The following is a 12,831-nucleotide window of genomic DNA, read 5'->3' as shown; positions in this document are numbered from 1 at the left end:
TTTTGCCCTTGTCCTTCTCCTTTTTCTTTAATTTAGGGCATTCATCCTTAATGTGCCCTTTTTCGTTGCAATTGTAAGATCGAACCTTCCTTTTGTTTCGATAAACCCTTTTTGTCTATAACTTAAATTTATTTGATTGACCAAATTTATTAAACTTCCTTACCAACAGTGATGCTTCATTTTCATCGATGGATGTTTTAGAGTCAGGATCTTCCTTTCTGGCTTTTAAGGCAAGATTATTGTTCGACTTTTTGATTTCTTTAGAATCTACACATCGAGTTTCGTGAAGTTCAAAAGTAGAAAACAAATTCTCTAGTGTACTTACCTTGAAATCCTTAGAGATGTAATATGTATATACTAAGGATGATCATTCTGGAGTTCTCGAGAAGGCATTGAGCGCATACCAGATTGCATCTCGGTTCATTACCTATTCTCCAAGATTGTTGAGTTGAGTAATGAGTTCTTTGATTCGTGCTTGGAGTTGCGTTACCTTTTCTCCAGTGTTTATCCGCAGGTTTGTTAGCTAGGTTCGGAGGATGTCTTGCCTTGTTAACTTCACTTCTGAAGTGCCTTCGTAGAGTTCTAGGAACTTCTCACAGAGCTCTTTGGCAGAGTCGTAGTTGCCGATTCGATTGACTTCCTACGGTGGAAGGACACTCAACAGATGAAACTCTGCTTTACCATTCGCTACGATGTCAGCTTACTCCTTCTTTGTCCACTGATATTCATCTTTATCTTTTGGAACTTCAAACTCATATTTCATAATTAACAGAATTTTAAAATCTATTTTAAAGAATACCTCCATCCGACATTTCCATTGTGCGAAGTCTCCCTTGAATTTTGGTGGGTGAATGCTTGCATCGGCCATCATCTCATTGCTTTAGTCGACGGTTAGTCCTTCTAAGACGTCGTGGCTCTAATACCACTCGTTGGAACAGGTAGGCCCGACAAGAAGGGGTTGAGTTTATCTGTCAAAAAGCAAAACAACACCTTTCTTGACCGTTCAACTCAGATTAGCAGCAATAATATAATTAAAATAACAAGAAAATGAAGAAAGAGGCGCAGGGTTTACTTAGTTACAACCTAGGTGCTTGTTAATCTAATGACAAATGAAAGCTCTAAAAATCTCCTTTGATGAAGGTGGAGAAGCCTCTTACACTCGTTAATTGCTCAGACTATTGCTAGGAAAAGAATACAAGAGTTGTTCTTAATTTCCAAGGTCCAGCAGTCTCTTTATAGCCCCTGAAAAATATTATCCGTGGCTTGAGAGTGCCTTCCATAGAGCTGGAAGGCGCCTCCAGCAAGGCGCCAAAGGATAAAGCTTTATCCTTTGGCAACGGTTAAAATCAAACTAGTCAAAGGCGCCTTCCATGGTTGGAAGGCGCCTTCAATGAACGCCTTCCAGCCCTATGGAAGGCGCCTTCCACAGTGAAGACGCGGAGGCATGCAGAGGCACCTCGGAGGCGCCTTCAACTCCCTTTGAAGGTGCCTCCAGTAGCATTTTCAGCCTTCTTTTGCTCTCCTGCTGCTCCGATCGCCTAGGAGATGTCGACCAACAGAAATAGGGCTCACCCTAATCTAATTTTCGACCTTCTCCTCAAGCAGGCTTCCGCTCCGGCTTCTCGTTCTTTGAAATGTCGCGCACATCCTTCTCATCCACCGGTGTACTCTTCCGCAACACCTCGTCCCTCTGATGCACCGAGCCCGTCGACTCCCTTCCCATGTCATCCTTCTCGCTAGCTGTGTCTTCCGCTCAACTTTTTGTGTTCCTAAGCTCCTACACACTTAGACACAAGGATCAAGAGATATCAGGACCTAACTCAACTTAGTTGATCACATCAAAACTACCACGGGGTCCAACAGACATAAGATGGAAAGTCCAAGTGGATCAAGGGTTGACCAAACACTTAGTGAGGAAGTCTCAACAAATCATGATTAACCGGATGTTGGACAAGGGAACTCTAGACTTATATCAAGTAAGTTGGGGTTGGACAATCGATTAGGGTAATCAATTGATCCTAAACCAATAGATTAGGGCAATCGATTAGGAGTGTTTAGCAAGAACACAGTAAGTGCCCGAATATATTGATCAATCGATTGGGCCAAGTCTAATTGATTGGGCCGAGTTTAATCGATTGGTATAATCGATTAGGGTTGTCTTCATAATAAAACAAAAGGTTGGGGAATCAAATGAGGAAATCAATTCAATCTTTCTTAATTAATTAGGTTAATCGATTAGGGCATTTGCCATGAGAGGAACATAAAGTTGAGGAATCGATTAGCTAATCGATTTAGCCTTCTTAATCGATTGGGTTAATCGATTAAGACACTTCACAAGAGAACAGAAGCTTAGGAAATCCAATCTATTAGACATTTCTAAATCGATTGGGATGACTCACCAATCGATTAAGGGTTCAAAAAGAGTCATTCTGAGGTGTTTGAACGGTTGACTAACGTGACAATCGATTAGGGAAAAACTTAATTGATTTGAGGATCGAAGGAATCCTAGAAAAGGGTATTCACAAAGGATTGAAGACAGGCTTGCTTATGATTTTTGGTTACCGGTTCTTGGACAATTCTGCGTGAAGTGTTACTTCATTTTTGAGTCAACAAGAGACTAAATCAAAGCAAGAAAAGATCAAGGAAAGTAAGGATCTTTGTTGTAATCATTTTTTATTTATTTTATAACCTAGTTTGCATTTCTTGTTTGTATTCTTGTTTTAAGGTTATGCGAGGTGTCTTTGCCTCTAGATTATTTCCGAGAAGAAGTGTGTTTATAGTGGAGCTATATTCACACTGTGGATCCTTGGATTAGTTAACTCAAGGAGACGAAAACCAAGTAAATCGGAGGTATTAGCATTGCTTCAAGTTTTTCACTGCAACATCAACAAGAAATCAACAAGAAGAAGTGAAGTGAAAGATGCTATTCACCCCACCTCTATCTCTCAAGTGTCCTAACACTTCAATTGTAGGGATATACCCGATGCGGTATATGCTACAAACACATTTTGTAAACATGTACAGCGGAAGACTTAACGATAAATAAACTAATTTATTACATCACACATACCACACACATGCAAGATATAATTGCACAGACAAGATCATCAAATAAAAATAAAATTCAATAACAATTATTCTAGGTATACCTTATGGATGACTTGTAACGAGAAGGACATCAACCTTTTACGATGTTATTGAACCTTACCTCTATTCATATCCACTCCGAGCTCTTCAAAACAACTTCAAGAGAACAAGCTTCGCCTTCGGAAAGTACCAGCCACGAGTGAAAGAGAAGGATCAATAAGAAGGAGAAGAAGCAGAAGGAAGATCTTTTTCCTTTGGGTGGCTCACGGCAACAAGAGGAGAACCTCTTGTTGTGGTCGGCGACAAGAGAGAGGGAGAGGGAGAGGGAGAGAGAGGCATTGAGTTTAGGTTTCTAAAACTTAATCAAGCCAATAATGAATTGTCTATTATTTCTCTCTTAACTATATCAATATATAGCCTTATTTAAAGAGTTGGATTAGAAAATTCAAATCCAACCCATTATGCCTTAACAAAAAATTAGTCCATTAATCCTTTGGTTTGGTTCACAATTAAATCAAGTTGGTTCATACCTAAACCAAATTACTTAATGACTAAACTAAATAGGGTCCAACTCTTTCATGCTTGGTTAAGATTTGTCAATGCTTATTGTTAAAACTATGCTTTAGAAGTAGTTCATAACTGTTTATTGCAGTTAGTGGAAGTTATAGCAGTTTATAGCAGTTAGTGGAAGTTATTTCCTTAGGAAGTTATTTCCTTAGTTCTTTTTATTTGTATCTAAAGCAGAAGAAGATGTACTATTCTGCTCATTTTTTATTTTATTTTACAACAGATGGTATCAGAGCTTTCTTCTTAAGGGGCCTGTGTAACTTTAACACACCATGGAAGCAGAAGCAAGTTTCTCTACTATTTCTCCACCAGTGTTCGATGAAGATAATTACCAGATATGGGCAGTACGCATGGAGACATACTTGGATGCTTTGGATCTTTGGGAAGCACTCGATGTTGATTACGAAATTCCTGTTCTTCCTGCAAATCCTACCATGGCTCAGATCAAAGTACATAAGGAGAAGAAGACGAAGAAGTCAAAGGCTAAAGCTTGTTTGTTTGCTGCAGTTTCAGCCACTATATTTTCTCGAATCATGTCTCTTCAGACGGCAAAGGAGATCTGGGATTATCTCAAGTCAAAATATGAAGGAGATGAAAGAATTCGTGGAATGCAGGTGTTGAATCTAATTCGTGATTTTGAGATGCAGAAAATGAAGAAAACAGAGACCATCAAGGAGTACGTTGACAGACTTCTTGCGATAGCAAATCGAGTTCGATTACTAGGTTCTTCATTGACAGACTCAAGAATTGTTGAGAAAATTCTTGTAACTCTGCCCGAAAGGTTTGAGGCTACCATCACTACTTTCGAAAATACGAAGGATCTGACCAGAATTACACTGGCAGAACTCTTGAATGCCTTACAAGCACAATAACAGAGGCGTGCAATGAGGCGAGAGGGAGAAATTGAAGGAGCCTTACCAGCCAAGCATAATGATGTTGGCAATTTCAGAAAATAGAAAAACAAGAATCCTCAAGCAATAGGAGAAGGTTCATTAATGGGCAATAAGAACAAGGCAGGAGACAAGAAAGCTGGTGCAAAAGTGAATTATCCTCCATGTCATCATTGTGGCAAAAAAGGTCATCCACCTTTCAAATGTTGGATAAGACCCGATGCAAAATGCAGAAAATGTAATCAAATGGGACATGAAGCTGTCATTTGCAAAAATAAGAATCCACAGCAAGAAGAAGAAGCTAAAGTTGCTGATCAAGACGAAGTTGCTGATCAAGACGAGGATCAACTTTTTGTAGCAACTTGTTTTGCAAGCAATGTAGAAACTGAGAGTTAGTTAATTGACAGTGGTTGCACCAATCATATGACCAATGACAAGGAACTGTTCAAAGACTTACACCCAACTAAAATCACCAAAGTAAGAATAGGAAATGGTGATTATATTTCAGTCAAAGGAAAGGGAACGGTTGCCATAACCAGTTGTTCAGGTACAAAACTCATCTATGAGGTTCTTTTTGTTCCTGAAATTCATCAAAATTTGTTGAGTGTTGGTCAGTTGATTGAAAAGGGATTTAAAGTTGTTTTCGAAGATAATTTTTGCCTCATTAAAGATGCAGCCAATCAAGATATCTTTAAGATAAAGATGAAAGGCAAAAGCTTTGCTCTAAAACCATTAGAGGAGGAGCAAACTGCTTTCTCAATTCGTGAAAATGTCACTGAGATTTGGCACAAGAGACTCGGGCATTATCATCACCAAGGAATGCTGCAAATGAAATCCAAGATGATTCTAGAAGAGCTTCCAGAATTTGCTGATCAGATTTCATATTATAGGGCATGTCAATTCGGCAAGCTCAATAGAAAACCATTCTCCAAGTCAACTGGCAGAACTTCAAGGAAGTTGCAATTGATTCACACGGATGTTTCAGGGCCTCAAAGAACACCTTCTTTAAAGGGTAGTCTCTATTACATTGCCTTTATTGATGACTTCACTAGAATGTGCTGGATTTTCTTCTTGAAATTCAAATCAGAAGTAGCTCAAGTTTTTTTGAAATTTAAGGCAAGAGTCGAAAATGAATGTGGCTGCAAAATTCAGACTATAAGATCTGATAATGGGAAAGAATATACTTCTACAGAATTTAACAAGTTTTGTGAAGATGCAGGCATAGAACATAAACTTACAGCTCCCTACACTCCTCAGCAAAATGGAGTTAGTGAAAGGAGAAATAGATATATCATGGAAATGTCAAGGTGTATGCTGCATGAGAAGAATTTTCCAAAAAGTTTTTGGGCAGAAGCAGCAAACACGGCTGTGTTTCTTCAAAATAGACTTCCCACAAAAGCAGTGAAAGATCAAACACCATTTGAAGCTTGGTATGGTTATAAACCAACTCTGAAATTTCTTAGAATCTTTGGTTGTTTATGCTTTACTTATATTCCACAAAACAAGCGTGATAAGCTGAATAGAAAAACTGCACCTGGTATTTTTATAGGATATAGTAATGTCAGCAAAGCCTATAAAGTTTTCCAGCCACAGACTGGAAATATTATAGTAAGCAGGGATGTTTACTTCATGGAGAATGAAGCATGGAACTGGGAGGATACAAAGAAGAAAAATCACACTGTGACAGACTTGAAATTCAAGTTTTCTAGTTTAAACACTGAAGATGAAGAAGGTTTGCAGGATGAAGCAGTAGATGATGTTCCTGTAAGAGGAACTAGGCTGCTCTCTGACATTTATGAAAGATGTAACATTGCCGTGTGTGAACCTGCAAACTATGAGGAAGCTAAAAATGATCAAAAGTGGATAGTTGCAATGAAGGAGGAGCTGTTCATGATTGAGAAGAACAAGACATGGATCATAGTGGAAAGGCCTCAAGATAGAAAAGTAATTGGAGTCAAGTGGGTGTACAGAACCAAGCTCAATGCTGATGGCTCTGTCAACAGACACAAAGCAAGACTTGTGGTGAAAGGCTATGCTCAAACATTTGGTGTGGATTACTCTGACACATTCGCACCAGTTGCTCGATTGGACACCATTAGATTGTTGCTTGCTGTTGCTGCTCACAAGAATTGGAGAGTATATCAGCTTGATGTAAAATCAACCTTTTTAAATGGTGTTCTGCAAGAAGAAATCTATGTTGAGCAGCCTGAAGGTTTTAAAAGGAAAGGGGAGGAAGACAATGTGTTTCTTCTCAAGAAAGCTCTTTATGGTTTGAAGCAAGCTCCAAGAGCTTGGTATAGCAAGATTGATGATCATCTGCTAAGTTTAGGCTTTGAGAAAAGCTTATCTGAGGCCACTCTTTATGTCAAACATGAAAGCAGTAATCTTCTCATAGTTTCTCTCTATGTTGATGATCTTCTACTGACAGAAAATGATGCAAAGCTAGTTGAGGAGTTCAAACTTGAAATGATGAAAGTTTTTGAGATGACAGATCTTGGATTGATGACTTCCTTTCTTGGATTGGAAATTAAACAAGCTGAGCATGAAGTTTTTATCTGTCAGAAGAAGTATGCAAAGGAGATATTAAAGAAGTTTAAGCTTGAAGAATGCAAGGAAGTAAGCACTCCTATGAATCAAAAGGAGAAGCTGTGTAAAGAAGATGGTGCTGAAAAGGTTGATGAAGGGTATTTCAGAAGCTTACTTGGTTGCTTAATGTATCTCACAGCAACAAGGCCTGATATTTTAAATGCTGTAAGCATTTTGTCTCGGTTCATGCATTGTGCAAGTGAATTGCATCTCAAGGCTGCCAAAAGAGTAATTCGTTATGTCAAAGGGACAAGTGACTTTGGAGTCAAATTCAGAAGAAGCAAAGAATTCAAGCTTATTGGCTTTTCAGACAGTGATTGGGGAGGTTCCATTGATGATATGAGGAGCACTTCAGGCTACTGTTTTACTCTCGGATCTGGTGTTTTCTCTTGGAGTTCGAAGAAGCAAGAAACAGTGGCTCAATCTACTGCAGAAGCAGAGTTTGTTGCTGCAACAGCTTCTGTTAATCAAGCTTTGTGGCTAAGGAAGATTTTAATGGATCTCAAGTTTGATCAAAAAGGAAGCACTCAAATATTTGTTGAAAATCAAGCTGCTATTGCCATTTCCCACAATCCTGTGTTTCATGGGAAAACTAAGCATTTCAATATAAAGCTGTTTTTTTTAAGAGAAGTGCAGAAAGAAGAATCAGTGATGTTAATTTATTGCAAATCTGAAGATCAGTTGGCGGATCTTTTTACAAAGCCTCTTCCTGTCAGCAAGTTTGAGTTTCTGAGACAAGAAATTAGTGTTTGCAGCTCCTAAAGCAAGGAGGAGTGTTAAAACTATGCTTTAGAAGTAGTTCATAACTGTTTATTGCAGTTAGTGGAAGTTATAGTAGTTTATAGCAGTTAGTGGAAGTTATTTCCTTAGGAAGTTATTTCCTTAGTTCTTTTTATTTGTATCTAAAGAAGAAGAAGATGTACTGTTCTACTCATTTTTTATTTTATTTTACAACACTTATATAGATGACAGTATAATTCAAGGATATCGTATCCACCGTCATCTAGTAAGCAAACAAATATTGACAATGGAAGGTTCAAAGAGTAAAATTTACCTGTTCTATACCGAATTTAACTATTGAATGTTATCACATATCTTGTTTTCATTTATATAGGGGATTTTTAGAAATGTGATAAAAAAGAGATGGAAAGGAAGGAGATTTCATTGTGAATGAGCCTTTAGTCTTACATTGAAAATCTCATGACAAGTTCATTGGTTTAAATTGTTGTACATTCATTGATGTGAACAAATGCATAGAGAGAGACTCTCTCTCACACATGCGTGGACACATGGTGCAAATTTTCCCTCAATGATTTCATCTCATCATCGAATAATCTTCTCTGGATCATGAAACTTAAATTTCCAGTAAGCAGCGATCGGAGTTTGATCAAACACAAAAACTTTGAAAATTAAAGAAAGAGGAATTGGTAGAACTTGTCAAGCATCTACAGCCTCATGGCTTAGCATTGCCCCAAAGAAAGAGGAGTCATGATGTCAGAGTTCATCATTGTGCCACACAAACTAAATAGAACGTTAATTAAGTTGTTTCAAGTATCAATTCAGAAATTAACTCATTTTCAAAGCAAATGGTTGGCTTGGCTGCATACGTGACTGCATTTATGATGATGCATATTATTCCTGGCTTCAAAGGAAGTTTGTGTCTTACAATTCTTGCTCGTCCAACCATGGATTCAGTGGTCCCTGACTCGTGAAAAAACAAGAGTTCAGTGAGTCACTGAAAAGCTTCCCACATTGCATGGCAATAGATTGTTTCACTGAAATGTCAAGGGACACAATAATGACTCGTGTCTACCACTTTTCTCATCTTCTTTCCTTCCCCAAAGGCACCTACTTTTCTCATCTTTTTCCCCCCTTCGCTAAAGAAACCTTAATTAGTCACTTAATTGTTTTCTAAATTCATTGTATTATTTATTTATCTATCTGTTCACAAAAGAAATTAGGTACTAAACATTGAATTTATACATTTTTATGCTCATATATCCCTTGTTTCTTGTAGGAATTGAAGAATTTTAGACGAGACGTGTTTGATTTTGTGGCTTTGGCCAACGACAACTCTTTGCATAGCCTTTCCAATTTCCAATAAAATTTTATTCCAGGGGTACACTGAACCAACTGAAAGCCATGATTCCATCTAACTAGTAATCCATAGATTCTGACACATTTCATCATACGCAATAAAAATCAATGATGCATGGCATGTAGTTAAATTCTTTTTTGAATGAAGTTGGTAGATTGCATGATCTGCTTTCACTGATAGTGCCCAACAGGGATGTTAAATTTTAGTAAGGTTGAATCTTTTTTTTTTTCCAACTTTCACCTCTGAATCAACTACTATTTTCTTCCTGATAAATAAAATTCGGCGATTGCATTTCCCTTTTTCCACATTATCAGTATCTTGAATAAGAATTGCAACAAGTAAATAAATACTCATAATTTTGTAAGGAAAACTCGAACATCAGCAATTCAGTCTGTCCAGAGTCCGGACTGAAACCTCTATAGTTTACATCTTTGTTTAATGCTGGGCAGCTCTGGGCACAACAAAATCTGAAAGCAACCTCTCTGTCTGATTATCAGCAGCTGTCTCTCTTCGTCTCATACAGATGCCAAGCTACTACTGGACAATCTTGGTCTTGTTTTCTCAGGAAAAATTCCACCATCCTCCATGGCTTTTCTTTTATTACTATTGCTATTGCTGCTGCCACTGGTAATGTTTTTTTCCTGCAATTGTTGTTGCTGTTGTTGTTGTGATTGTTGCTGCTCTTTTACTTTTCCTTTTTGCATATAAGGTCTGAGCCTTGTCATGTCCGAGAGCTGTATGGGCTTGAGAAAGAACTCTTCTGCTCCTCCTTCCAAGCATCTGCCATCACAGGAATATTGAGCAAATCTGAAGGAGAATATTGAGCAAATCTAACAAAAACTAGGCAGAGGTTTTTCACGACGTTTGAATACTTCACAGGAATTCACTTTATCCCTGATTCCTAACAAGGTATGGCCACATTTATAAGTATGAGAGAATGAAGGACCACTTGATAGACCTCAAATAAACAATCCACCAATTTGAGGATTCTATATATCCCCGAGAGGAGACAAGTTGATTACGATTCCTTTCTTTAGAGCACTCCATTTTCATTTCTAAGAAAAGCAATTCCTAGATCATCTTATTACCTCCCACTTAAGCTTAAAGAAGATCAAGAACTACGGGTTATTCTTTATCCTGCTTTACCTTTTGTTAAAGTTCCCTCACAATCTTTATAAAGATGTCAAAACCAAATCTGGTGCAAGAACATAATGAAAAAGGAATCCACTTTACTAACTATTTTTTGTTGTCAATGTTTCATATTAATCTCCCTCACCTGTTGATCCTGGAAGGCACGTTCTCGGAGGACATGATCACCACTGGAATGCCCTTCAAAGATGAAGAACCCTAACACGAGTAAACCGGCACGTATAAAAAAATACTGAAACAGATTAGAGTGGATATGAGGAAACGTGAAGAAGTACCTTGATTCTCTTGAGAAGATCATACCCTGTCATTCCAGGCATGCAGTAGTCTGTTATGATCAAGTTCACCTCGATCTCCTATGAATCAAAATTGCCATCAAATAATGTTGCGTTCAGAAACTCATTTCTTTGGGAATACAGGAATCCATGTTGCAAAATAATTCAGTGCAGTTGATTACATTCTTATCTGGTGAGGCAGGCGATGAGAGACCTGGTTCCTCTCCCAATCCCAACAATTCAAGAGCTTTACTCCCGGAATCCACTGTGGTAACTGAAGCATCAAAGAAAGTATTACTTAAAGAGAAAGGAAAAAGAAAATAATAAACCAAAGAGTGACAATTCCCTCTTATCGATGAGAATACCTTGGTAGGATGAGGTCCTGAGGAGCCTCTCAATGAGCTTCCTGTCAATGAGACTGTCATCGACAGCCAACACATGAAACTCTGCCTCTCTATCAACACCCATACTTTTTTTTTCTTTTCTTTGTTTCTTTCAGCACCACCACCAGCACTGCCTTCTTTTATCAAGTGATGGTGAGGAGATGACTCAAATGACAGAGGAGATGAGAGGAAGAGTCGATGAAGGTTCTCCTTCTCCACCTCACCTTGTTTTCTTTGTCAACATCCAGCAATGAAACCAGATTCTGAACGATCCATCAGATTTCGCCTCCAAATCTTCACTCAATCTTTGAATTGGATACCAAGCAAGACCCTTCATGACTTCCTTTTGATCTCTTGTTTTATTTATAAGCCATCTCCTCTCGCTTGTCCCTCCGGACCAACTCAGCCACACCACCATGAGCTCATCCCCTCCGCTCAACTGCTTCAAGATGTGCACAAAGGAGGAAAGGCAGGGACTGGTGGTGGACCATCCAATCCTCTCACAAGATTCGGTGACGTCATCCTTGGCCTGCATTTTCAGAGCTCTTGTGGCCTTTGCTGTATCCTCCCCGACCCCACAAGGCAATTTCATGTGATCCCCTCTAGATTTGCCTCCTCGTCTCCTCTTATGCTGTCTCCATGGATCTTTTCCAATCTCTTTCTTTATCCCTCTCGCTGGGTGGACTAATCAGAACAATTATATTTTTTTCCTTATGAAATGGCAGAATAAATCATAAGCACCACCACCACCACCACCACCACCACGTCTATCTCCATTAGACTATGAGAGTGAGTAATTAAAGATTTAATACTCCTCATGACTCGTGAGGTTTAATTTGGTTGGATTAATTAGTCTATAAAGCTACATTAATTCCTCAGGAACACTGTTTTTCTGGTCGAGTGATGTTATCACTATCCTTGCATGTTCTTGCGACTATCAAACAAGCCTTGGCTGGTCCAGATTTCTGCTGTGGGGTATTAAGCATGTAACTGGGGATCTGAAGGACAAACGATATCTTCGAGTCAATGGAGTGAGTAGTAGCATCACTTTCTTGTGCTAGAAAAGAAAAGAAAAAAAAAACAAATTGCAAGGTGGATCATCTCTTTCTTGTATTATTGTCCTTCTCTATGGAGTTAACAAACGGGTTTATATACCGAGGAATGATACTTTGCCATTCAACCATATTTCTTAGCTTTGTATTTTCTTTTTTGTTGTCGTTAAGTTGGGACCAAGCGAGCACTCAGCCATGAAGATTAACCTACCACTTTATTGACCTTCGGTTGCACTTACTGGCAATACAAGGAATGATAGCTTCTCTTGTACATAAACACTGTAAGACAATGGCATACTCCTAGATGCATATAACCATTCAGATAAACTTATAGCGAATGCTCGAAATCAACAAAAAAGAGGAAGCAAGCGTGCTGTGAGCCAACCCATCTAGCAATGATTCTTCTTCTCTCTATATCCAGTAGATTGTTAAAAATGTCGGGCAAACTCAAAAGGAGGCACATAGATGGCCACTTCGAACCCTGCATTTGAAAGTATGAGTGTCATTAGGAGCAAAAAATTCATGTCAATATTCACTTTCAGAAATTACCAAATAAAAGTTTCATGGAACACTGCTATGCTGAGAACTAGCACACGCACATACTTCTGCTGAAAGTTCATAAATCAGGGAAGTAGATCGTGGAATTTCTTATTTCTTTTTTAATCAAAAGGAGGGTTATGGCCTTTAAACTATATAAATAAGGCAAACTGTGATATGCACGTCTGAAAAGTTGTATCACCACACCTG

The 12,831-nt window shown here is 38.5% G+C and overlaps 2 protein-coding genes across 3 annotated transcripts; one reads left to right on the top strand and one right to left on the bottom strand.

Moving 5' to 3' along the window:
* Positions 1-3,926: 3,926 nt before the first annotated feature.
* Positions 3,927-4,526, top strand: LOC122004492. Its single transcript, XM_042559373.1, has one exon. It carries the CDS (start codon positions 3,927-3,929, stop codon positions 4,524-4,526), a length of 600 nt encoding a protein of 199 aa, XP_042415307.1.
* Positions 4,527-9,557: 5,031 nt separating this feature from the next.
* On the bottom strand, positions 9,558-11,477 carry LOC122037380 (two-component response regulator ORR9-like). Of its 2 annotated transcripts, none has more exons than XM_042596844.1 (5): positions 11,015-11,477; positions 10,832-10,923; positions 10,653-10,730; positions 10,505-10,557; positions 9,558-10,008 (listed from the first exon to the last, which is right to left on the bottom strand). In XM_042596844.1, the coding sequence occupies exons 1-5, from the start codon at positions 11,115-11,117 to the stop codon at positions 9,744-9,746; spliced, it is 591 nt and encodes a 196-aa protein (XP_042452778.1). In that variant the 5' UTR covers positions 11,118-11,477; the 3' UTR covers positions 9,558-9,743. The 2 variants fall into 2 exon arrangements, with proteins under 2 accessions (XP_042452778.1, XP_042452770.1); XM_042596836.1 differs by having other exon boundaries at positions 10,505-10,575; positions 11,015-11,469.
* Between the last annotated feature and the right edge of the window lie 1,354 nt (positions 11,478-12,831).

This window comes from Zingiber officinale, chromosome 1A (assembly GCF_018446385.1).
Source record: "Zingiber officinale cultivar Zhangliang chromosome 1A, Zo_v1.1, whole genome shotgun sequence".
Classification (NCBI taxonomy): Eukaryota; Viridiplantae; Streptophyta; class Magnoliopsida; order Zingiberales; family Zingiberaceae; genus Zingiber; species Zingiber officinale.
The sequence above is the reverse complement of the archived record's forward strand: the minus strand, read 5'-3'. Positions and strand labels throughout refer to the sequence as shown.

Bases quoted from the DNA above. Each gene is read 5' to 3' on its own strand.
- LOC122037380 (XM_042596836.1), bottom strand. From the start codon at position 11,117: ATGGGTGTTGATAGAGAGGCAGAGTTTCATGTGTTGGCTGTCGATGAC. The intron at 10,576-10,652 runs GTACTTCTTCAC...TACTCGTGTTAG, and splicing joins ATCTTCTCAAGAGAATCAAG to GGTTCTTCATCTTTGAAGGG. The intron at 10,009-10,504 runs GTGAGGGAGATT...CTGTGATGGCAG, and splicing joins GTGCCTTCCAGGATCAACAG to ATGCTTGGAAGGAGGAGCAG.
- LOC122004492 (XM_042559373.1), top strand. From the start codon at position 3,927: ATGGAAGCAGAAGCAAGTTTCTCTACTATTTCTCCACCAGTGTTCGAT.